General features: G+C 39.1%; 2 protein-coding genes across 2 annotated transcripts in view; one reads left to right on the plus strand and one right to left on the minus strand.

The window, feature by feature from the left end:
- ece2a (endothelin converting enzyme 2a) overlaps nucleotides 1-1,519 on the plus strand; it is a 133,355-nt gene extending 131,836 nt beyond the window's left edge. The window contains exon 3 of the mRNA XM_022673148.2: nucleotides 122-1,519. Within this exon, the coding sequence (XP_022528869.1) occupies nucleotides 122-409 (288 nt within the window). The 3' untranslated portion in view covers nucleotides 410-1,519. The remainder of the gene's footprint in view (nucleotides 1-121) is intronic.
- A 16,442-nt stretch (nucleotides 1,520-17,961) lies between these two features.
- On the minus strand, nucleotides 17,962-21,873 carry camk2n1a (calcium/calmodulin-dependent protein kinase II inhibitor 1a). The gene is made up of 2 exons (XM_007231617.4): nucleotides 21,265-21,873; nucleotides 17,962-20,186 (listed from the first exon to the last, which is right to left on the minus strand). Exons 1-2 carry the CDS (start codon nucleotides 21,431-21,433, stop codon nucleotides 20,116-20,118), a joined length of 240 nt encoding a protein of 79 aa, XP_007231679.1. The 5' UTR covers nucleotides 21,434-21,873; the 3' UTR covers nucleotides 17,962-20,115.
- Between the last annotated feature and the right edge of the window lie 876 nt (nucleotides 21,874-22,749).

Consider the following 22,749-nt stretch of genomic DNA (forward strand, 5'->3'; position numbering starts at 1 on the left):
GAGAACTGAGTGTCTTAGTAGGATATGTTCTGGTTCTCCTAGTATATTTTTAAATTGCTGCATTTAATCCATTTATCAGTCTTCGTTTATTGATTGTTTTTCCTGTATTTGTTTTCTGCAGATCAGTCGAGTCCTGAAGCCGGGGGGTCGCTTCATATCCGTGACTTTCGCCCAGCCCCACTTCCGCAAGAGACTGTACGCTCGCACCGAGTACGACTGGTCCATCAACCACCATCACTACGGCGAGGCCTTCCACTACTTCCTCTACGTGCTCACCAAAGGGGAGGAGCTTAGTTCAGAGGATGCTGCACTGGAGAGGAGGCTGCGGACAGAAGCCGAGGCCCCGCCTACTGCAGTGTCCTTTCAGGATGGAGAAAATGAGGACTTTCTTAATAACATTGCTCTGTAAAGTGTACTATGTATTGATTTTTTGTATCGGTTTGTATTTTTACAACGTTTTTACTGTAAATACAGAGTGAAGAACATCATCAGGTTTGTGCCTTTAACTGAAATCCTGATCCTGATCCTCTTATGTGATTGTTCATTTCTAGGGCTGCAGTGAACAAGACTTATACCAGGTCATTAAGTGTTAAGAATAAAGTGTTAGGGTTAAGTATATGGTTGAGGGTGAGCCATGAACTGTTTGTACAAATAGGCTGCATCTCAATTGCATACTACACACTAGTGCAGTGTCTTCTGCAATACGTGACTTCCTGTTAGCTAATGTGTCAGCTGGGGGATCTGGTCCTTTCCTCTGAGTGTTTTAGCTGCCTAGTGATCAATCCAGGTTTCTCATTCGCTACACCACCGCACATCAATGTGATAATGTGATAGCTGATGGATGACCTAGATGGTCCAATGATCTGTCCCCTCTCAAAGTCTGTAAATTGGACAAAATGTCTTCAGGTGTGTTCATGACTAGCAGTCAGCAATCTTTCACCAAGAGGTACACATCCTCTGAAATATCTACAGGGCAAGTTTTGCCACAATCTAGAGTGCATTATTCTTTTTGCAGACCTGCCAATATATGTGCATTTTGTGTAATGGACATGCATTTTGATCTTCCAGCACACTTGTACAGTTCCATGTTTTAAAGTATGCATATCATATATTTTATCTCGCATTTCACCAGTTTCAGTCAGGTTTTTCACTGAAGTTGATTCTGCTGCTGAGTCAGAGAGATATGTGTGTGTAAGCAAAGTGCTTTCAGGCAATCAGAGCGCTTCATTTTCACCAAACTATCCCACTTCACCTCGCTTAGCTTCACGCTTCAGTCAGAGACCTTATTAATGATGGGAATGACAGATTTTGGCTGTGTAAGTGCGTCCGTGATCATATCCAGTAAGACAGAAAGATAGAGCCATTCAATCATTTCCTCCACACTTCATTTTCCTCCAAATTGTCAACTGACACACCATCGCTGTGCTGAAGACCATCAGCCTGTCTCTCTCGTTTACAGGTTGTTGAAGGGCAAAATATGGAGCTACTGTTTTTTTTTTCTTTCTCAGTTAAACTCAATAACCAGTGTTGGGCACGTTACTTTGAAAAAGTAATTAGTTATAGTTACTCGTTACTTCTCCAAAAAAGTAACTGAGTTACTAACGGAGTTACTCCACTATAAAAGTAATTAGTTACCAGTAAAAGTAACTATCGCGTTACTTTTTATTATTCGCCCGTCAAAAAAAGGAAATCAATTATGCATTTACTATTATTATTAGAAAAATAACAAAAAATAACAAACGAAAATAAACCCAAAATGTTGACAAAAATATAATCTAACGAATTCCAAAAAAATAAAACGAAATTCTCCACACAACCAAAGAAAATTACTAAAACTTGTAATACTGAAAAAAGCGGAAAAACGCGTCTGGGGATGAAATTTAACAAACCAAGCCACACTCAAAAGAAATATGTATATATAAAACAAAATAATGGACAAAAACAACAATTTAATGCCCGTAAAAATTGTATTAATATAACAGCTTCACCAAAAGAGAATAGAGCTTAGATCGTGCCCAAAAAATCCGACCCAGCCGGAGCCCGTGCACATTCTGCCCAAGCCCGAACCATAAACTGTCATTATGAGCCTGACCCGATCCGCCCCATAAACTGTCTGTTTTCGGGCTGATTGACTGAGCGAAATATAATCAGAATTATGTTAATTAACACTGTAACATAGAAGCATAGAACTATTATTTAATTTAAATGATTTTTAAGAACAGCTACACACAATGCTGCAAGTCAAACGCGGAGGCGTTCAGGTGCGCCCAGAGCTACGTGATTACAGTTTTCATTTTTATTATAGTTTAATTTTATTTTGTTTTTATTTTTTCTGTTCATTTTAGGGTGGGCTTGCTAGCGCGAGCGCTTTACACAAGAACTAACGGACCACGAGTGCCGCGCGCTCGGCACAACAACTCCCGCTGTACAACTCCGCTGTACAACAGCGCTTATAAATAAATTAAACACGAAAATGAGGGTATTCTATCAGTTATTTCAGTTCGTTTTAGTTAGTTTTATAAACACAAAATACAGTTCGAGATAGTTATGTTTTTCCTTTTAATTACCGTTTTTATTAGATTCAGTTAACACAAATGTTTTTCACTTTCAGTTTTCGCTATTTCGTTCGCTTTAGTGAACTATAATAATTGGTTACTTAGCAACATTGTGATTATCACACCAGAGCTTTATATAAAATAAAAATAGGAGCCTGATTTCGGGTCGGTCCTCGGGTCAGGTCGGGTTCGGGCAGAGAAGCTCTAAAATAGAAAGCAGCAGCACCACAAAAACCGGAGCAGCTAAAAAGAGCTTAACGTCCTTAATTCGGAACTTGGGTTGTCCAGGGCAATCACTGAATTGATTAGAGCACGCAAATCGTCACAATTGTGCCTCACTTCACCACGCCAAACCACAGGCACAGCGGCCAGAAGCTCAAGTTCACCGGACAGAGGAGGGGTTAACCAGGGCAAAGCGAAATAAAAAAAAAAAGTTCATAGAGCTGCTAAAGTAACGTGCAGTAACGGGGTGTCGGAAATGGTAACGGCGTTATAGTTACAGTCATAGTAATTAGTTAGATTACTCGTTACTGAAAAAAACGCCGTTACTCCCAACACTGTCAATAACTGAGATCATCATATTTTTATAAAAAAAAAAAAATTCAAATGGGGCACCGATTGGTCCAGTGGTCTAAAGCACTGACACTATGATCAGAAGATCATAGATTGTAAAAGGGTGATATCAATCAGCACAAGGCGTCTGTGAGCTGATGTATCAGAACCGAGTCGCTGCGCTTTCCTCCGAGTGCACTGTGATGCTACTCGGCAATGCTGCATCAGCAGCAGTTTAAAAAGAGGCGGTGCCTGACTCTACATGTATCGGAGGAGGCATGTGCTGGTCTTCACCCTCCTTGTGTTGAGGCATCACTAGTGATGAAGGATACACAGCAGAGTAGCGGAGTGCTGAACGGGTGGGACAATTGGACAATTGAGAAAAATGCTTTAAAAAACTTTAAAACTACCTTGAGATTTTATAATACAGTAAAAATGATCTAGTCTGCCTTAAAAATGAATCATAATTTTGATTATAATTAATCACAGAATATTGTGGTGATTAATACAGTTAATTCTGAAGTGACTGACACTACTTATATTAATATAATTTAATTTAATCATTTGAGTACTCATTATAAACTCTTAAGAAAATCTGGTAGGTCACATGGTTTACACATATGTGCACTGTTTAATATTTGCACTGCTCATTTTAATGTTTTTGTTTGTTTCTAGTTAATTAAAAATGTCTTAAATATTTAGTTTTCATTACTAAATTTTGTAATTTGTCATTTTTGAATAAAGCTTAATATTGCTTATTATCGTCATCTTCCAAATTACAGAAATTGTTAAGATGTCTTAAAATTCTTTTAACGTTGGCAGGTCTGTTTTTGTAAATGACACTCATTCTAAATCTAATATGCATTTTCTACCTTCATTTATCTTGTTTTTCACTTTCTCCATCTCTCTCTCTTTTACCCGGCCTGCTTCTCTCCATGCAGTACTGATTATATCAGGCATTCTCCTGCTATAAACTCATCCCCCAACAACAGAAACACGTCTCGCTGTTTTCTCAGGGCTGTGTATGTACGTGTTCTCTCAGAGACGAGACTTTTAATATTGTACTGGCCACCATGACATGTCGACAGTCATTAATAAACCAGAAATCATTTATTTTTAATTTTGCTCTGAAATGTAATTACTGGCTATTTTTAAAGCCTGGAGAAAGGTGCCTGCTCTCTAAGACTGGCTTCCTGTTCAGATCTGCTGCACGTGGGATCAGGCTGTGACTGTGGTCAGAGTACTGTTGAATTTTATGTGTACAAACTTCTTTGAATCTGTAAAGATTTGACTTTTATTAGACTAAACTTCAGATCATATCCTTTTATTTTAATATAAAAAAAAGCAAACAAAAGAAATTTGTAGTTTTACCACATTTTGCCATCAACAGCCAGAGTCTGAGACTACGTTCACATTACAATCCACATTAATCGAATCCGATCTTTTGCTCAGATCGGATTTGGCTATCTTGACGGTTCACATTCACAAATGTAAGTCATCAGTATCTGTGTGTAATGTGAACGAATCTTTCCCTGAATCGTCTCACATGCACACATTGATACGTGTACAAACTTCTCCTTCTTCACCAACAACAAACACCATCATATTTGAGAGACGACTCGTAACTTTATAAAGGGAAATGGATGAGTTAGCAGCTCATATGTGGAGCATATTTTGCTGGAGTGAAGAGTAAACAGCTGGTCTGAAGTACATGCTCAGGTCGAGGAGGTGAAAAAAGGTCAGGTGGTTTGCTTTTGCTGTTTTTGCAGCTATAGCTGCACAGCTGCACCAAGAGATGTGTGGGTACGAGAGAGAAGCACGTAGCGCTAATGCTAATGCGTAAAAGCTAAAGGATGCATGAATTACGAATCTTTTTAATTTGACTGTTCACATTCATGTCACACGTCCATGGATTGGATTTAGGATCACATATAAAAGTTGTTCAAATCTGATTTGGAAAAAAAAAAGGATTTGGCACGTTCACACAGCCATGAAAATATTAGATCTGAGCCACATTGAGCAAAAAATCAGATTTAAGTCACTTCAGCCTCATAATGTGAATTTACCCTTTCACACAGGGCCATGTAGGTTTTGTTTTGTTTTGTTTTCTCCTTTAATAATAAAAACCTTCATTTAAAAACTGTGTTTTATGTTTACTTGCGTTGTCTTTGACTAATATTTTAATACTTTAATTTAATAGTGAAAAACATGCAAAAGAAACTAGGAAATCATAAAAGGTGCAAATACTTTCTCACAGTACTGTGACTATGCAGCTATTCTGAACATGAAGATTGATGCATATATCTGTTTGTTTAACCCTCCTGTTATGTTCCGGGTCAATTTGACCTGTTTTAAAGTTTGAAGATCTGGGGAAAAATAGTTAAAAAAAAAAAAAAATTATATGAAACTTCTTCTGCTTGCCTTAATTTGTGCAATCAACAAATAATATGAAAATGGTAAATCTTACATATTTGCAACCACCCCCTGCTAAAACTAAAACTACAACAAAATTGCAATGTCATATAAATAAAGTTTTAATGTTATATAAAACTACTGTTTCATATGTTGGTCTTTCAAAAGTAATAAAGTAATGAAACATTAAAAAGGTTGAACATTAATTTGTTTTATGAAAAATGAGTGTATTATCCTAATTACCTGTTAGAGGAACACCATTGCACTAACTAAATATTGATAGAATAATTAACAATAGAGGATTTTTTTTTTTGGGGGGGGGGGTTATATAGGTGTTATAGGTGTTCTAAGACTGTACTGTTCACTGCAGCTGTATCTCTATCCCAGTTTAACTGTTGGCTGATCTGAACAGCTTCTCTACTCTAAGACTCCTGACTGAATCATCTCATCAGCTAATTAACAGCCGCTTCACACAGGTTGCATCAGGAGAGCCAAGCAGGGAAACACTGCATTAGAGAGTTAAGGTGAGGGGAAGGGCGGGGGCGTAACTCGAGACGCAGTGCAGAAGTGTTAGAATATTCAGTTTAATTGTCCTAGTGTCCTTAGTATCGGATTTCCTGAGTAGATTAGACACCATGGTTCATCATAGCACCCTCCCCCCCCTTCCTCCCCACCTGGTTCCAGCCAGTGAAGCAGCCAGGTGAGTTAGAGAGGAGGAGCCAAAAGAAGAGGCAGCCGGACACCTGACACCTGCCAGTCACCCGATCTGCACACGATGACATAGTGTCACAGCTGGCCGTGTCTTCAGGGAGGATGAAAAGGCCTGTAAGCAGCACAATCGAGCATCACGCATCACCAGCTTCTGGACTGATCTGCTCTGATCAGTAAATTATTAATAGTCAGGTGGAAAGGATGTCTTCTTTGCTTGCACAAGAACTTATTAAAAACATACTGTTATATTTTTTTATATGTATATATGAGGAAAATATTCTTTATTACAGTTAAAACCTGGTCATTAATTAATAGCAAAGCTTATTATTGTCTATGTATTAAAGACAATAGAGAAATTAATTAGCCTGGCTAGGTTTTATGAGCAGTCACGACAGAATACCTGAGCAGGTCTTTGTTGAGCCGCTGATGTTCTTTTCCATGCTGGGATGGACCCAGCAGAGTTCACGGCTTCATCAATGATACAATAATAAAGAACAATGGATCAGTGATCAGTGGAAAGACCTGGAAAGAGCCCTCCTCTTCAAAGTCAATGTCCTCACCTGTGAACTGAAGTAAGAACTGTCAGTACCATTTTAAAATAAGACTCCTTTATGAAGGGATTACAAATGTTTATAATTAGGTTATAAATACTTTATAAACCATTAATAAGCACTTACGGACAACACATACGTTTGCCAAATAGTGATTTGACATTGATTTATACTGTTCAACTTCAGCTATTTCAAGATGTTTATCTTACTTTGTCTGTTACAACAGTCAGCATTAACATTGATGTGGTGTATATTAACATAAAATAACAATAATTATACCACAGTTAGTTCTGACCCTGCAATTTGATTGGCTGAGAGGCGTTTTATAAGTGACATTATCACCTGGTAATGCACTGTAAACAAAGCTATATACAGGTAACCTAGCGACATTAAATATTACTGATTTTTTTTGCACCTTTTTATCTAAAAAAGGTATGAGTAAAATGCACTCATTTTTTGGCTAGAGTTCACCCCATATATTTGATCAAATAGTACCTGCACTAAACAGCTGAGACACTAATAAAATAAGGTAAACATTTCTTAGTACATCGCACAAAAAGTATTTACAGGAGCATCTCAAATAATTAGAATATAATTGAAAAGTTTCTTTATTTCAGTAATTCAGTTTAAAATGTGAAACTCATATATTATATAGTATACCACGCACCATGTGGCCTCAGTTGCTCGATCCTGCCGCTTCGCGCTTTATAACATCAGAAAAATTTGACAGTTTCTGACGCAACAGGCCACCCAACTCCTGGTACAAGCAGTAGTCATCTGCTAACTGCTAACTGGCCTCCTGGCCTGTGTAGTAAAACCACTCCAGATGATCCAGAACGCAGCAGCACGTCTGGTCTTCAACCAACCAAAACAGACTCATGTCACCCCGCTGCTCATTGAGCTCCACTGGCTACCAGTTGATGCTCGCATCAAATTCAAAACTCTTACAATCACCTACAAGGTGATGACAGAACAGAACAGCTCCTTCCTACCTGCACTGATCACTCCTGAAGGCTTACGCTACCCCCGGCCGCTGCGCTCCTCCAGTGAACGTCGCCTCGCTTTACCAAACAAACAATCACACAAAGCAATCCAGACTGTTCTCATACAGAGTTCCCCAATGGTGGAACAAACTACCTTCCACTACCAGATCAGGAGAATCTCTCGCTATCTTTAAGAAACTCCTGAAGACAGAGCTCTTCAAAGAGCACTTACTCTCTTAACACCTCTAACACACTAACTACTTCTAACCTCATTTCCTTCTTCCCTCCTTCACTCCTTTATCCCATGATTTCCCTTCGACCTCCTTTAAGCCCTATCTAAAAATGTTTTTACCTTTAACTTCTATTACTTTTGTACTTGACTATTGTAAGTCGCTTTGGACAAAAGCATCTGCCAAATGTAATGTACTGTAATATTATATAGATGTATTGAACACAGAGTGATCTATTTTAAGCGTTTATTTTTTATTGTAAATGATTATGACTTACAGCCAATGAAAACCCAAAAAAAGTGTCTCAGAAAATTTTAAAATTACATACTTTTGGCAGTGTGGGCAGTGTGCCAAGTCCTGCTGGAAAATGAAATCCGCATCTCCATAAAAGTTGTCAGCAGAGGGAAGCATGAAGTGCTGTAAGATCTTGTGGGAAAACAAAACTGCACTGACTTTAGACTTGATATTATAACACAGTGGATCAACACCAGCAGATGACATGTCTCTCCAAACCATCACTGACCATCAGTAAATTTAGAACTTAATTAATTTAAGAGATCAGAGTCTGGAGGAAGAGTGGAGAGACACACAGTACAATCTTATATCAAGTCCAAAGTCAGTGCAGTGTTTTCCTGGAAAATCTTAAAGCACTTCATGCTTCCCTCTGCTGACAACTTTTATGAAGAGATGCAGATTTCATTTTCCAGCAGGACTTGGCACACTGCCCACACTGAAAAAAAAGTACCAACTCGTCTTATATAATAATCAAATTTTCTGAGACACTGAGAAACTCACTGAATAAAAGTCAGTAGTACTTACTAATGACTACTAATACAGTCACAAAAAGGTGAAATGTCTACTGGAAATCATGATCATTACTCTGTTTTTTTAAGTGTTCTTTGACTTCTATGCAAAGGCAATGTAACCCTGTTGACGAGATTCCACACTGATGGTGAATAACGGTAAGGGGACACGCCCATTATGCAAATAAAGGATACCAGAAACCAATAGGGAAGATGTCATTTTTGTGTAAAGTACTTAGAAATGTTAAGTAAATTTTAGCTTAGTTTTGCATGTTTTAACTGTTTTTTACAATTCTTTTTATAGTTTTTATAGTGTATAATTTAGCGTTTTTTTGTAAAGAATATTATCTGAATGAATAACTTTTCTCCCTTCGTTTGTTGTAATGTAATTGCAAGAAATGGTAAGTAAGACTGTTGGTGAAGTTGAGATCCAGACCAAGGAAACACACTGAGAGATCTGATCCTGGAACTGATAGGAAGGCAGTTCCTAGTTCTCCCCGCGGCCCTGTGGGTTTCCTCGGGGGACTCCAGTAGCCTCCCACACTGTTAACAGAGAAACCTGAGGAACCATCAGCATCCAATGAAAGATGGATATTACTATTTGATTTATTACATTTAATTTATAACAAAACACACAAAAAGTAATTACAGCCTTTTTATTGACGTTTTATTTAAATTCAAATTTCAAAGATCCATCATACAGCTCTGGAAAAAAATAAGAGACCCCTTAAACATGATGAGTTTCTTTATTTAAACAAATTGAAAACCTTTAGAAAAATGGATAATCACAAGCCATCAAACCAAGCTGAACTGCTTGAATTTTTGCATAAGGAGTGGCATAAAGTTATCCAAAAGCAGTGTGTAAGACTGGTGAAGGAGAACATGCCAAGATGCATGAAAACTGTGATTAAAAAAACAGGGTTATTCCACCAAATATTGATTTCTGAACCCTTAAAATGAATATGAACTTGTTTTCTTTGCATTATTTGAGGTCTGAAAGCTCTGAATCATCTTTGTTATTTCAGCCATTTCTCATTTTCTGCAAATAAATGCTCTAAATGACAGTATTTTTATTTGGAATTTGGGAGAAATGCTGTCTGTAGTTTATAGAATAAAACAACACTGTTCATTTTACTCAAACATAAACCTATAAATAGCACAATCAGAGAAACTGATTCAGAAAATGAATTGGTCTCTTATTTTTTTCCAGAGTTGCATACACACCTCCATGATCTTACAATTAGACCTACTTAAAGCCCTAACTCATTCCTGGAGCAGGGAAGAGACTTTTTTTGGACAGAAAAGAAGAGAGAAGAATGAGTCAAATGTGATGGATCTCTCTCATTTATCTCCTTTGTTACATAAGACTTGCCAGCGGGGAGAGTGTGTGTGTAACAGGGAGATAACAAGAGTAGGAGTGTGTGTGCGCTGTGGGGGTGGTAGTGGGGGTCGATGGCATTAATCGTGGTGCTGTGGATGGAGGTCAGGCTAAGTGAAGTGTTTTTTTTAATACTGATTCGTGTTTACTCTCATGCAGTGCCCTTAAAAAAAAACTGATGCCCAAAAACACCAACTTTTTCTCTTTTAACTTTGTTTTGCTAATTTAATATCTCAGAACCTTCACATTTCTATTATTTACTGTTATTTCTCTTTTCAGTTCCATTTGGCTTTAATTTTATATAGTAGTAATGTGAACTGAATTCCCTTTAAAGGAGAACTTCAGTGGGAAATGGATGAGTAGTAAACTATGATGAGGAGTACAAACTTTTTGTAGAATAGTCCACCTCCATTAACCCCCATCATTCCCCCAGAAATACAGTGATTTTTGCCGATGTGCCCAACTAACATGTTAACAATGCTAATGATAGGGGCATAGAGTTGCTCATGCAAAGAAATCACTATTTTAACACCATTAACAGGCTCAAAGTAGCTCCACACTTCATCGGTAGAATTCTAAAAGCCCTGACATTTGAAATGAGGCACTAAAAAAATTGAAAGTGCACAGATAGTTTATTAAAAACACTGTTTATACACACAGTAAATTCAGGTATTTTTCAGTATCAACAAACTGGTAGACCACAATGACCAGCATTACAAGGGGCACTAATCCCCTTGATTTCAGCTGACTCCACCCTCGGCACAAATTTGAAAAAGGCTAAAAAAAAATGGGAGGGGCACTGTGTGATGTATGGGTTTAGAGGCAGGACAGGAGGGAGAGTTGATTGGCTGAGTTGCAGCAGCACAGTTGAACCTGAGAGGGCGCTGCAGAGGCAGAAATTACCACACTTTTTCTGGACATCTGTTAAGTTTTCTGGGTGATTTTCGAATGTTTTTTAAACATTCTGGTAAGGTTGATTCAACATCACTTGTATCAATAGTTTCATTTATTTGTTTTGGAAATGTTGCTTTTAATGTTTTCATAATGTTAACATTTGTCTAACTGGGAAAGGTTATAATAGCATTGGGATGCAAACCATTAGTATTTATTATTATGTCAACTTTTTTAGAATGTTTATGGAGCGCAAATTTGAAAAAGGCAAAAAAAATGGGAGGGGCAATGTGTAATGTATGGGTTTAGAGGCAGGGCAGGAGGGAGAGTTGATTGGCTGAGCTGCAGCAGCACAGGTGAACCTGAGAGGGCGCTGCAGAGGCAGAAATTACCACACTAAAAGCATTTTCTTAAAGGTTAGGAAATGGTAGACCAGTATCAGCAAAACCAGGCACCAGAACTTTTTCTGAACATCTGTTAAGTTTTCTGGGTGATTTTCAAATGTTTTTTAAACATTCTGGTAAGGTTGATTCAACATCACTTGTATCAAAAGTTTCATTTATTTGTTTTGGAGAATTAATGTTGAACTTTAATGTTTCCATAATGTTAACATTTGTCCAACTGGGAAAGGTTATAATAGCATTGGGATGCAAACTATTAGTATTTATTATTATGTCAACTTTTTTAGAATGTTTATGGAAGTTTATTTCTGTAATGTTACAGACTAACCATTTGGAACCATTTACAAATGTCTCATAGAGTTCTCTGTTCACTTGGGTGACCAAGTTGGTTGACCAGACTGACCAGCATGACTACACTGGTTGACCAGCATTACTAAGCTTGACCAAAATCAAATGTACCATACACTGGTCTGGTCTGGAACTGGTTAACCAGCCAGCTTATCAGTATAGGGTATGTTTTCACCTGTATGACCACCTTGACCATCAAAACAACTACTAGCAAGAACTAATGTTGAGCTGGATTTTTCAGCAGGGCAGACTTTAAAACTTTCTGTTACTAACAAAGATTGAATAGAATTACAATTACTGCTAACAAAACAAGCTATTAAAGAGCGAAGTATGAGCGTTACCAATACAATGTAAGAAGTATTAGTCACATGCACATGATTTTTTGTCATCTGAATGAAAGTAAACCATTTAAAAAAACAAATATAACCTCACTACATACACAAAGCAGATTTTCAATGATGAGGCAAGTGAGACCTGCAGTTCTTTACATGCTGTTCTAGGTTCTTTTGTGACCTCCTGGATGAGCTGTTCATGCCCTTTTGGAGTAATTTTAGAGTGAAACAGACTGATAGATTTCAATGACTCCCAATGATTTCTCATTTGTTTTCCATTTTTTGATAAAAAGCTAAAACTAAAGAAATCTCTAAAGGGGCAAATGCTTTTTCACGCCACTGTATGTAATTTTCTGTTTTTGATACATCATGCAAAAACGATACGTTTAAAGATGTGGGGTTTCTTTGCAGCTGGGTTTATACAGGCTGTTCTTCCAGAAGAGTAGGAACAGATCTGGATAGGCTTCACCAGCCTGGCACTAGTCAGAAATCAGAGGGTAAAACAGGCTCAGAGTCAGGTTACATAAACAAGGTCAGAGCAGATCAAGGCTATACTGGATTGACACAGGCTGCAGAGTGAATCAGCAAGACTTCTCTAAACAGGAGAGTGTGTGTGTTTGAGTGTGTTGTGTGTGTGGGAAAAAATGTGTCAGCTGAACAGGTGTGGAGGGTGGTCAGTAGGCTGGTTGGGCCAGGTGGTGAAAGGTCAGTACAGAGGAAAGAGGGGATGGAGACATTAATTACTTACATGATATGACCAATTGCTGACATTTTAGTAATATAGCAAAGTGTATTATAGCCCAGAGGTGTGCTGGAGGATGACACTGTGGCTTTGTGGTTAGCACGTTTGCCTCTCCGTGCTGGGGTCTTGGGTTCAAGTCCCTACATGGATGGAGTTTCAATGTTCTCTTTGAGTCTTTATTGGTTTCCTCTGGTTACTCTGGTTTCCTCCAACAGTCCAGAAAAAAACACGGAAAAACATTAGAACTTTCTCACTGATTCTTGAACAATGTTCTCAAGAATCTGCTGATACTGACTGAAATCCATACGACCCTCCATTTTAACAAGATTCCCAGGACCTCACACAGCCCCACAGCATGATGAACCACCACCACATTTTACTGTTTGGAGCAGTAAAGTGTTAGTCTTGAAATGCTTCTCCAAATGTGCTTTAGCTTAAGCATACCTCAAGCGACTCTGTTTGTGGCGTGTGCGCAAAAAAATGCTTTTTCTGCATTATTCTCCCATACAGCCTGTCCTTGTGTAAAGTGCACTGAATAGCTGAATGATGCACAGTGACTCCATCTGCAGTAAGATGATGATGTAGGTGTTTGGAGTTGGTCTGTGGAATAACTATGACTGTTCTCACCATCCTTCTCCTCTGATTATCTGAGATTTTTCTTGTTCTGCCACTTCAGGTCTTAACTAAAACTGTGCCTGTGGTCTTCAATTTCCTCACTCTGTTCCTCACAGTGTAAACTGACAGCAGAAATCCCTTAGATACCTTTTTGTATCCTGTATAAACCATGATGTTGAACAATCTTTGTTTTCCGGTCATTTGAGAGTTTTGGTTTGAGGCTCCAATGTTGACGCTCTTCAGAGTAGATGCAAAGAGGAGTAAAACTTGCAATTGTCCACATTAACCCTTTCTTGTAATTGTATTTATCTGTGTATGTAGGTCAAGGGTGAATGAGCTTACCAAACAAATTTTGTGTTCCAATAATTATTGCTAAATATATTCAAAACAATTAAACGACAAAGGTACCCACATTTATTCACCTGTCTAATTTGGTTTAAATAATTATTGCACACTTCATTTCACTTCTCAAATATCAATGTGTTAATCTGCTAATTCATGAAAATGATCAGGGGTGCCCAAAATATTTTCATACCACTGTAAAAAGTGGGACATTTGTTGGTTAGAATCTCCATAAAACAATGGCAAAAGATTGTCAAACCAGTTAAACTCTAAATTCTAAACTTTAAAGCAACTGTTTTTTTTTTATTAATATTTTGAAATAGTGTAAAATTATATGAAAATGGAATGAAAGGGTCAAATCAAAGGTGATGTAAGTCCCAATTCTCACATGCCACTTAAACCGAAGTAAATGGAACTCAGCATTAGCATTAGTCCTGTATGTTCTGGGATTCAGCACACTTCACTCAACTCAACGGCCAATTTACGAACCCTCTGTGAGTTGAATCGAGGGTACTGGAGTAGGAACGTTCTAGTTCCTGCATTGTTATGTCCTGATCTGCACTTTGTTATGGAGATCTGAGCTCTCTGCAGTAAACCCTGGAGATTAATTGAAGCTAAGTTTTAAAGTGATTTCTTTTCTTTGAAATCGGTTCAGTCGACTCGGTGAGCTTGCACTTTGCTTTGGTATTTGGAATAAAATGAATCGCCTAGGCTTTTTGACTCATAAGTTGATTCATAAGGTATGGGATCCAGATGGTGGTTTAAGTCAGCACTTCTCAAGTTCAGTCCTGCAGTTTTTTTGAATGGCCCAGTTCTGTATTTGTCCATCACACTTAGCCAAGCCTATAAAAGGCTTCTTGGACCAGCTGGAACATGAACAAATGCAGTCATTGACAAAAATAATCCACGAAGAAGTTCAGTGTTGGAATGGAATGAAAGTTTATACTGTATGTGAATGTAATGGTGATATTTGTAGGTGATTACACCATTACAGAATGTATACTGTATGTCTTTTCTATGCTGTGGTGTGCTGGGGAGGAAGCATGAAGAAGAGGGACGAGATGCGTCTGAACAAGTTGGTCAGGCGTGCGGGGTCCGTGGTTGGCGTGGAGCTGGACTCTGTGGTAACGGTGGCAGAGAGGAGGACACTGCACAAACTACTCTCCATCATGGATGATGATGGTCACCCATTACATTCCATCATCATGGATCATAGGAGCAGTTTCAGTGGCAGGTTCTTGTCACAGAGCTGCTCTACAGACAGACTGAGAAGATTGTTCGTCCCGAGAGCCATCAGACTCTTCAACTCCTCCCAGTGGAGCCGGAAGAGAGAAGACAGATGAGAAACAAGGCTCATATGTGCTTTCTTAATCACAGCCTTTTTTTTTTATCTGTACTGGAAAAACACCATACACATCTACACCCTGAGACTCTTTTGCCTCTTTACTGTATATACTGTTTATTTGCACTCCTGGACACTTGTCACTTTACTGTACATCCTGTACACTTGCACTCCTGGACACTCTACTGTACATCCTGTACACTTGCACTCCTGGACACTTTACTGTACATCCTGTACTTTTGCACCCCTGGACACTTTACTGTACATCCTGTACTTTTGCACCCCTGGACACTTTACTGTACATCCTGTACTTTTGCACCCCTGGACACTACACTACGCACCTAACTTAAATATAATACTTGCACATGTTTATGTTTAATAGTCATATCTACTAATACCTCCTATACTTAGTTTATTCTTTTACTGCACTACCTCATATCTACGACTGTTTACTTCCACACTTTCTATAGTTTTTTTGTATTTATATATTTATGTATATATTTTTTTAAGTCTCAATTTAGAATTTTATCCCTCAATAAGTGTATTGTTCTACACTTATTGTTTGTTTCTACTGTGTATTGTTTTTGTTTCTACTGTGTTGTGTAATTGCTACTGGCTGCTAAATTTCCTTCGGGATCAATAAAGTATCTATCTATCTATCTATCTATCTATCTATCTATCTATCTATCTATCTATCTATCTATCTATCTATCTATCTATCTATCTATCTATCTATTATTGGGGAAAACAATTAAACAATTAAAAGGAGACTCTAGGAACTTGTTGGGCGTCTTTAGCCTGGATAGGAGATGAGATACAGTTGAGCATGAAGTCATACAGGTTCTGTATGGCACCCACTGGTGTAGGAAACGGGAGGCAGTTATCAGAAATAGGTGGATTTGTCCACCCCAAAATGATACGGCAGATAAGCAAAAAAAGGTTTTTAAATAAACTTTTATTTTGAAAGCATGCCAAAATCTGCACCTCCTCAATGAAAAGCACTACCTCTCAGGAGCACGTTTTTAATTAAAGTTAGCTAAAGCAATTATCTTCACTTTTATCAAGAAGATGCTGTGTACACGCTGCCGAGAGGGGGTGCTTTTCATGGCGGGGATGCAGATTTCAGCAGGTGACGTTTCTTTTTCTTTATTTCTTACGAGTCAGCGTAGCTTAGAACAGTATCTTAGGTATTTCCATTTTCTAAGTAAAGTTAAAGCCAAAAAGACGTCAAGGTGTGCTCCTGAGAGAGGGTGCTTTTGCTGGCAGGGATGCAGATTTCAGCAGGTGATGTTTCTTTTTCCTTATTTCTTACGAGTCAGCGTAGCTTAGAACAGTATCTTAAATATTTCCATTATCTGAGTAAAGTTAAAGCCAAAAAGACGTGGAGGTCCACTGCAGAGAGGGGGTGCTTTTCCTGGCGGGGGGCCTAAATTCGTCACAACACTGGCTTTACACACGAGGTCAGGGATGAGAGCAATGAATCGCAACATTAACAATATACTGCAATAAAAACGACTGTTGGGTAATGTCTTGTTCTGCTAACTGAACAGAAGGGGTTTGGGTTATGTGGAGTTATGTATCATAACTAAGTTTTGGGAGTGATCCACGCCCTCACTCCTCCCACTTCCTTCCCTATTTAAACCGTCACTTCCTCTCTACCTGCTCATTGAACAAACCTCGCACCCACCTCCTCCCCATCTTCCTCCTTCTTTAATTTTATTCTCTTCTCGTGTTTCTCTTCATGTGAGGGGGGGCTTTGGCTTCACGCTTTACAGCGAAGCTGCCCCGAACTCCATCCCAAATACTCTGAGTTCGCTCCCCCTCTTTTCTTCTTCTCTGCCCAGTCAAGGGCGTGGGTCAATACTAGCAAACTAACATTTATATTAACTGCTGCCAAAAATCTTTATGAAACGTAAAGTTAAATTCTTTGTAATAAAAGGACCCCATTGTAAGAAGTGCTTTTAGTAGAAAAAATTTAAAACACAGGACATAATGCTACTGAGTTTTTTCTAATAATAAACAGAAGTACAGAATTTTTTTTTTGTGATTAACTGTAACTCAATGCAAATGTTGATGTAAGTCACTACAAGGTGGGCTTTGATTCATTTTAGCAAATATGTCCCCCAAATGTCAACCCCAGTCCTACGCCTTTGATGGCAACCTTAAGCACATTTACCCACAGATGTTGCAGCTGGGCATGTAGATCCTGCTCTGTAGATCCTGCCCTGATTTTATCAATAGGTGTTCCAATCTATCGAAGACATCCCAGACAAACTTTTGCGGTGTGTGGATGAGCATTATCCTTCTGAAAATGCATGTTTCCATTCTATAGCATAGCAGTGAATAAAATAATTCTACCCTTGATGCAGCATAGGCTTAGGGACATAGCTCTTGGATTCTTCCCTAATCCACCCCACCTAAAATTTACCTACAACTACGTAATATCGTAAAAATTTAAAGAAACTCATCATTTTTATGTGGTCTCGCTGTGTAGTCACACCTAGCAACACAGAAGATGACAACTTGCTCTTAAAGCCTTCAACACTGAGAACAAGCAGTTAAAAAAATTGTTTAACACATATATAAATCCTAGATAAGAGAAGTCAGTCTGGGGGAATGAGTACACACTGATGTTGCCAGAACAACTGCACATAGACCCCTTGCTCCATAGACCTCATACAACTACTACTTTCTTATCCTGTCCATCATCATCATCATCATCATCATCATCATCGTCATCATCATCCTTCCAAATGACCAGCAGAAGTCGAAATTCTTATTTTTCCCCACCATTTATTAATTCACCAAGTACAGTGAAAATGGCATCATAATATACAATGAATCATTCTCAGAATGTCATTACATAATCTTTTTTTTTTTTTTTTTTTTGCTTCATAAAACGACGCTCCATTGTTGAAAAATATTAAGGTTTCATGCACAACAAACCATAATCAACTTTCTTTTTAAAAGAATGGTACAAAAAAACATAGCCATTATGTTCAGAACTCGCCAAATAACCACGTTATTTGAGGATACTCGTAAACAGTGCAGTAGTAGAGTAGTAGAGTCTAAAATCACCATTTTTTTCTTTTCCCCCTAACAAATTCATTGACGAAGCTCAAGTCACAGTATACGATTTCTCAGTAAATAGTAGTATAACATTGATGTGTGCAAAGAAATCTGAAGCACATTCAGTAAGTCCCTTTGAAAGAAAGGAAAGAAAAAAAGAGCGAGAAAAAGTCCTCTCGTCCCGTTCTGTGGATTCCGTTTCCTTCCCGAGATACAAACAAAACACCAGGTTGCTGATGAGTCGTAAGATGATATTTTTTTACTAGCATAGGCTGAAATTATCTGAAATAACAAGTATTTATTTTAGATACAAAAATACAAATATGACTTTTTTTCTGTTTGAAAAATAAAGAAGCGTGCCGGGTGGTGAGGTTCATAGAGGCACCTGCGTTGGCACCGGAGTAGAAGAAGTGAAGAAGTTCATGCAGAGAGATGAAAAAAGAACAAAAAAAACAACAAAGAACTGTCATGTCTTTGCCTTTTTTCAGAAAGGTTAAATCGTAAAATCTTATGGCCTGAAAGGAATTGGACGTGATTGTGTGTGCAGTGTGCTGATTACGCGCCACTTAGTCTGGAGCCTGGAGTTATACTACTTAGATTAGTAGTTTAGTTTAGCTTAGTCTGGGTAGTAAATCAACTTGATTGAGGACTGTTGAGTAAAACATTGAGGACGTGAGTCTGTACGTGAGTCACCTGCTGGTGAGAGCTTGGATTGGCGCCACGTGGCTGGGCATGCGCTACAGACTAGACTAGGCATGGAGAACATCTGCGAAGGCTGTACATTGTAGACCTTTATTCTAGGAAAGGCCGAATGGAGGCTGGCGATGGACGAAAGTGAGAATAAGAATAGGAAAATAAGAATAATAATAAGAAGAAATACACATTTCTATTCACATTGCACCATCCTCGCGTATAGGCCTGCGTACACTGCATCACGTATCAGTGCGTTCGTTCGCACTGGTCTGTAAGAGTGTATGTGTAAGTGTGTATGTGTGTATATATATATAAATGTATATATATATGTATATGTGTTTGTGTGTGTTTGTGTGATTACAAAAGAGCTCTAGCAGCAGTTGGAATGGTTTTCTACGTTTGATTGAGTAAGGCCGCTCCAGGGCAGCTTGTGTTAGGTCTTTTTCTTGTTTAGAAGCGAGTGTTGTAGTAGTAGTAGTAGAAGTAGTAGTAGTAGTAAGCTACAGGATAAGGACTTTAAAAGGTCTTTAGAGATTCTGTACAACTACGTAATATTGTAAAGCTCGTAAAGTGATGTGCTTCGTCCTCTGCTCGAAAGGTCGGCGCTCTACACGGCGCCGATTTCTTTTTCTTCTGATTATTTTTATGTTATTTTCATTTTTCTTGCAAGAAGATTGTTCGTGAAGTAATGGCAAGTCCATCCATCCATCTTGAAATAAATCGAGGGCAGAGGCCTCGGCAGGACGGAACCGTTTCCAGAACCTCAGCCAGACGCTTCAGCCTTAGCCTTCAGAAGCTTCAGCCATGCTTTCAATCAAGGCTTTCGATGTGTACAAAAGCTGACAGTAGCTGGCGAGCCCCCTAAATCCCCTAAATCAATGTCATCAATGTCGTTCTCGCCATCTCCAGTCTCCAGTCTGCCCCCCACCCCCTTTTTCCTCTTCCACCTCCTCCTCCTCATCCTCCTCTTTTTCCACCTCCCCCTTCCTCTCTTCCCTCTTCTCCAACCACCTTTGTCCGTGCGTCGCAGCCTCCTCCTCTCCCACCGTCGTCCTCCTTCATGCACAGCCGACAAAGTGCTTCGAATCGGTGGTTAAAAAATTGGTTCGTTGTTTTTTTTTGTTTGTTTCAATGTCTGCAAGAAAAAGGCATCGTGTGCTGCTCTTTAGACGCCCGGCGACGACTTGTCTGTCATCCCCTTTAGCACCTCGTCTATTCGGTCGTCCTCGATGACCACTGCGAAGAGAAACGCACACTGTTAACACTGGCCACTGACTGCAGAGCTGGAGTTCAGGGTACTTCAGTGTACTGAGTTTCAACTTTATGTGTGTGTGTGTGAGTGTGTGTGTGTGTGCTTCTCACAGGAAGAGCAGGAGCAATAGCAGCAGCTGTGCGTATGGTTGGAAAGTGCGCAATAGCGCTTCCAGAAAGAACAGCCAACCTAACGCGCTCGCTCAGTAACGCAGCACTCACAGTCACCACTCACAGCATCACTGCATGAATTGTAGCTCATTTTATGCATATGAATATATATATATATATATATATATATATATATATATATATATATATATATATATATATTGTATATGCAGAAACATATATACATGTATGTATCTCATCATCATTTCTGGTGATTCCACAGTGAGTGCTATATCTTTATGAATCTTTATAAACATAACAGCTGTCCTTCACATTATTGCCATTATGTCATGATGTCAATCTCATGTTAAACGGACCAGGTCTCAAATCAAATATTTTCACACTGACTTTCAAAATGAAAGATATATATATATTCTCCAGCATATAGTATATATTCTTAAATGTTGCAAACGCAAATGTTCCTTCTTGCATAATAATTGCATAATAATGTGGCTTCCTAATTTGAAATAGTCAGTTCCACCTTAAATGGTGCAGCAGATAAATTTCATAGTTTTATTATGTTAAGTGTTAAGTGCTAATACATATATATATATATATATATATATATATATATATATATATATATATATATATATAATAAGTAATATCTATATATCTATACATTGAGCTCGATTTATATTTCTGCAAATATATACATATATATATATATATATATATGTATATGTGTAAGAAAGAGTATAAGGGTCAGTAGGAAAATATAATATATTAAGTATTAAATATACATAGATTATATTATGTCATCATCACTCATGCAACATAAGTGTGTTTATGTATCTATGTATCTATGTATGTTTGTGTGTGTTTATAAGTGTGTGTATGTGTGTGTGTGTGTGTGTGTGTGTGTGTGTTTCTGCCCGCGGCGCGCGCTCACCTCTCTTGGCTCTTCCTATCTGTCCGAGTTTGGGGGGTCTCTTGGCCTGTCCCGCGCCGAAGAACGCGCTCGTGTCCTGCAGCCCGCAGCTGAAGGACATCTGGCTGACGTCATTGTCCGGCCCGTAGCCGCTCATCTTCCCCTCGCTGTACGGCAGCACCTCGGACATGATAATGATGATGGCGCGCGGACTCGCGAGCGGCTGGTACTGCTGCTGCTGTTGCTGACAGTGACGGTTACACGCGCGCACCGTATCCTCCGGTCTGAGCGCGCGCGAGAGAAAGAGCCTGTGCGTAAAAGCGCGTGAAAGAGGGTTCTAGAGAGTCTGGTAGAGCCCCGCTGCTGGTGTTTGAGCTCGCGCTGCTGCTTCTGGTGGTGGTAGTGGAGCTCGTGCTGCTGCTGGGTTGTTGTCTGCTGTCAGTCTGGAGAGGAACAGGATCCGCGGCGCGAGCAGAGCAGAGGAGAGTAGAGGACTGTGCGCGCGCTGCTGCTGCCGGTGTGTGTGTGCGCGTGTGTGTCTGCCGTGGGATGTGGGAGATCCCGCGATCATAAAGGGAACCCAGGCGGAGCGGTGAAGTCATCCATCCGGGTCTGAAGTGGAAGTGTGTGTTTCAGAGAGAGAGAGAACAGCGAGAGAGAGAGAGAGAGAGAGAGAGAGAGAGAGAGAGAGAGAGAGAGAGAGAGAGAGAGAGAGAGACAGAGAGAGAGACAGAGATACAGAAAGATAGAGACAAGACTGACCCCAGCAGGTGGTGGTGGGAAATGATGCCTGTAACTGTAACAGAAACCCCGCGGAAAAGCTCAGCTCAAGCTGGTCAGTTGAGATTTTGACCAATACAGGCTTTGTTTTTTGAAGTTTAATGATTTAGCTGACCTATAGTGCTGTGAAACTTTAATATTAGACACATATACCAAAATTACTCCAAAAGGGCATAGACAACTCATCCAGGAGGTCACAAAACAACCCAGATCCCAGAAAAATGTTATCAATGGGAGGGATAGAAGGTCAAAAAAACACTGCTGACCAAAAACAACACAAAGGACTAGCTCACATTTGCCACCAAACAAAGAGGAGAGAGAGAGACAAAGAAAGAAAGAAAGAAAGACAAATAGAAAGAAAGAGGCAAGACTGACCCCAGCAGGTGGTGGTGGGAAATGATGCTGAAAAGGACTGTAACTGTTACAGCAATCCCACTAAAACATGAGATTTTGACCAGTACAGGGTATGTTTTTGTTCAAGTTTGATGGTTTAGCTGACCTACAGTGGTGTGAAACTTTAATATCAGACAAATATACCAGAATTACTCCAAAAGGGCATGGACAACGCATCCAGGAGGTCACAAAAGCACCCAGAACCAAGAAAATGTATCAATAAGGGGTTTCAAGGTAAAAACCACTGCTGACCAAAAAGAACACAAAGGACAATCTCACATTTGCCACCAAACAAAGGAGAGAGAGAGAAGATTGACCTCCAGCAGGTGGTGG

This window comes from Astyanax mexicanus, chromosome 4 (genome assembly GCF_023375975.1).
Source record: "Astyanax mexicanus isolate ESR-SI-001 chromosome 4, AstMex3_surface, whole genome shotgun sequence".
NCBI classification, from domain to species: domain Eukaryota; kingdom Metazoa; phylum Chordata; class Actinopteri; order Characiformes; family Acestrorhamphidae; genus Astyanax; species Astyanax mexicanus.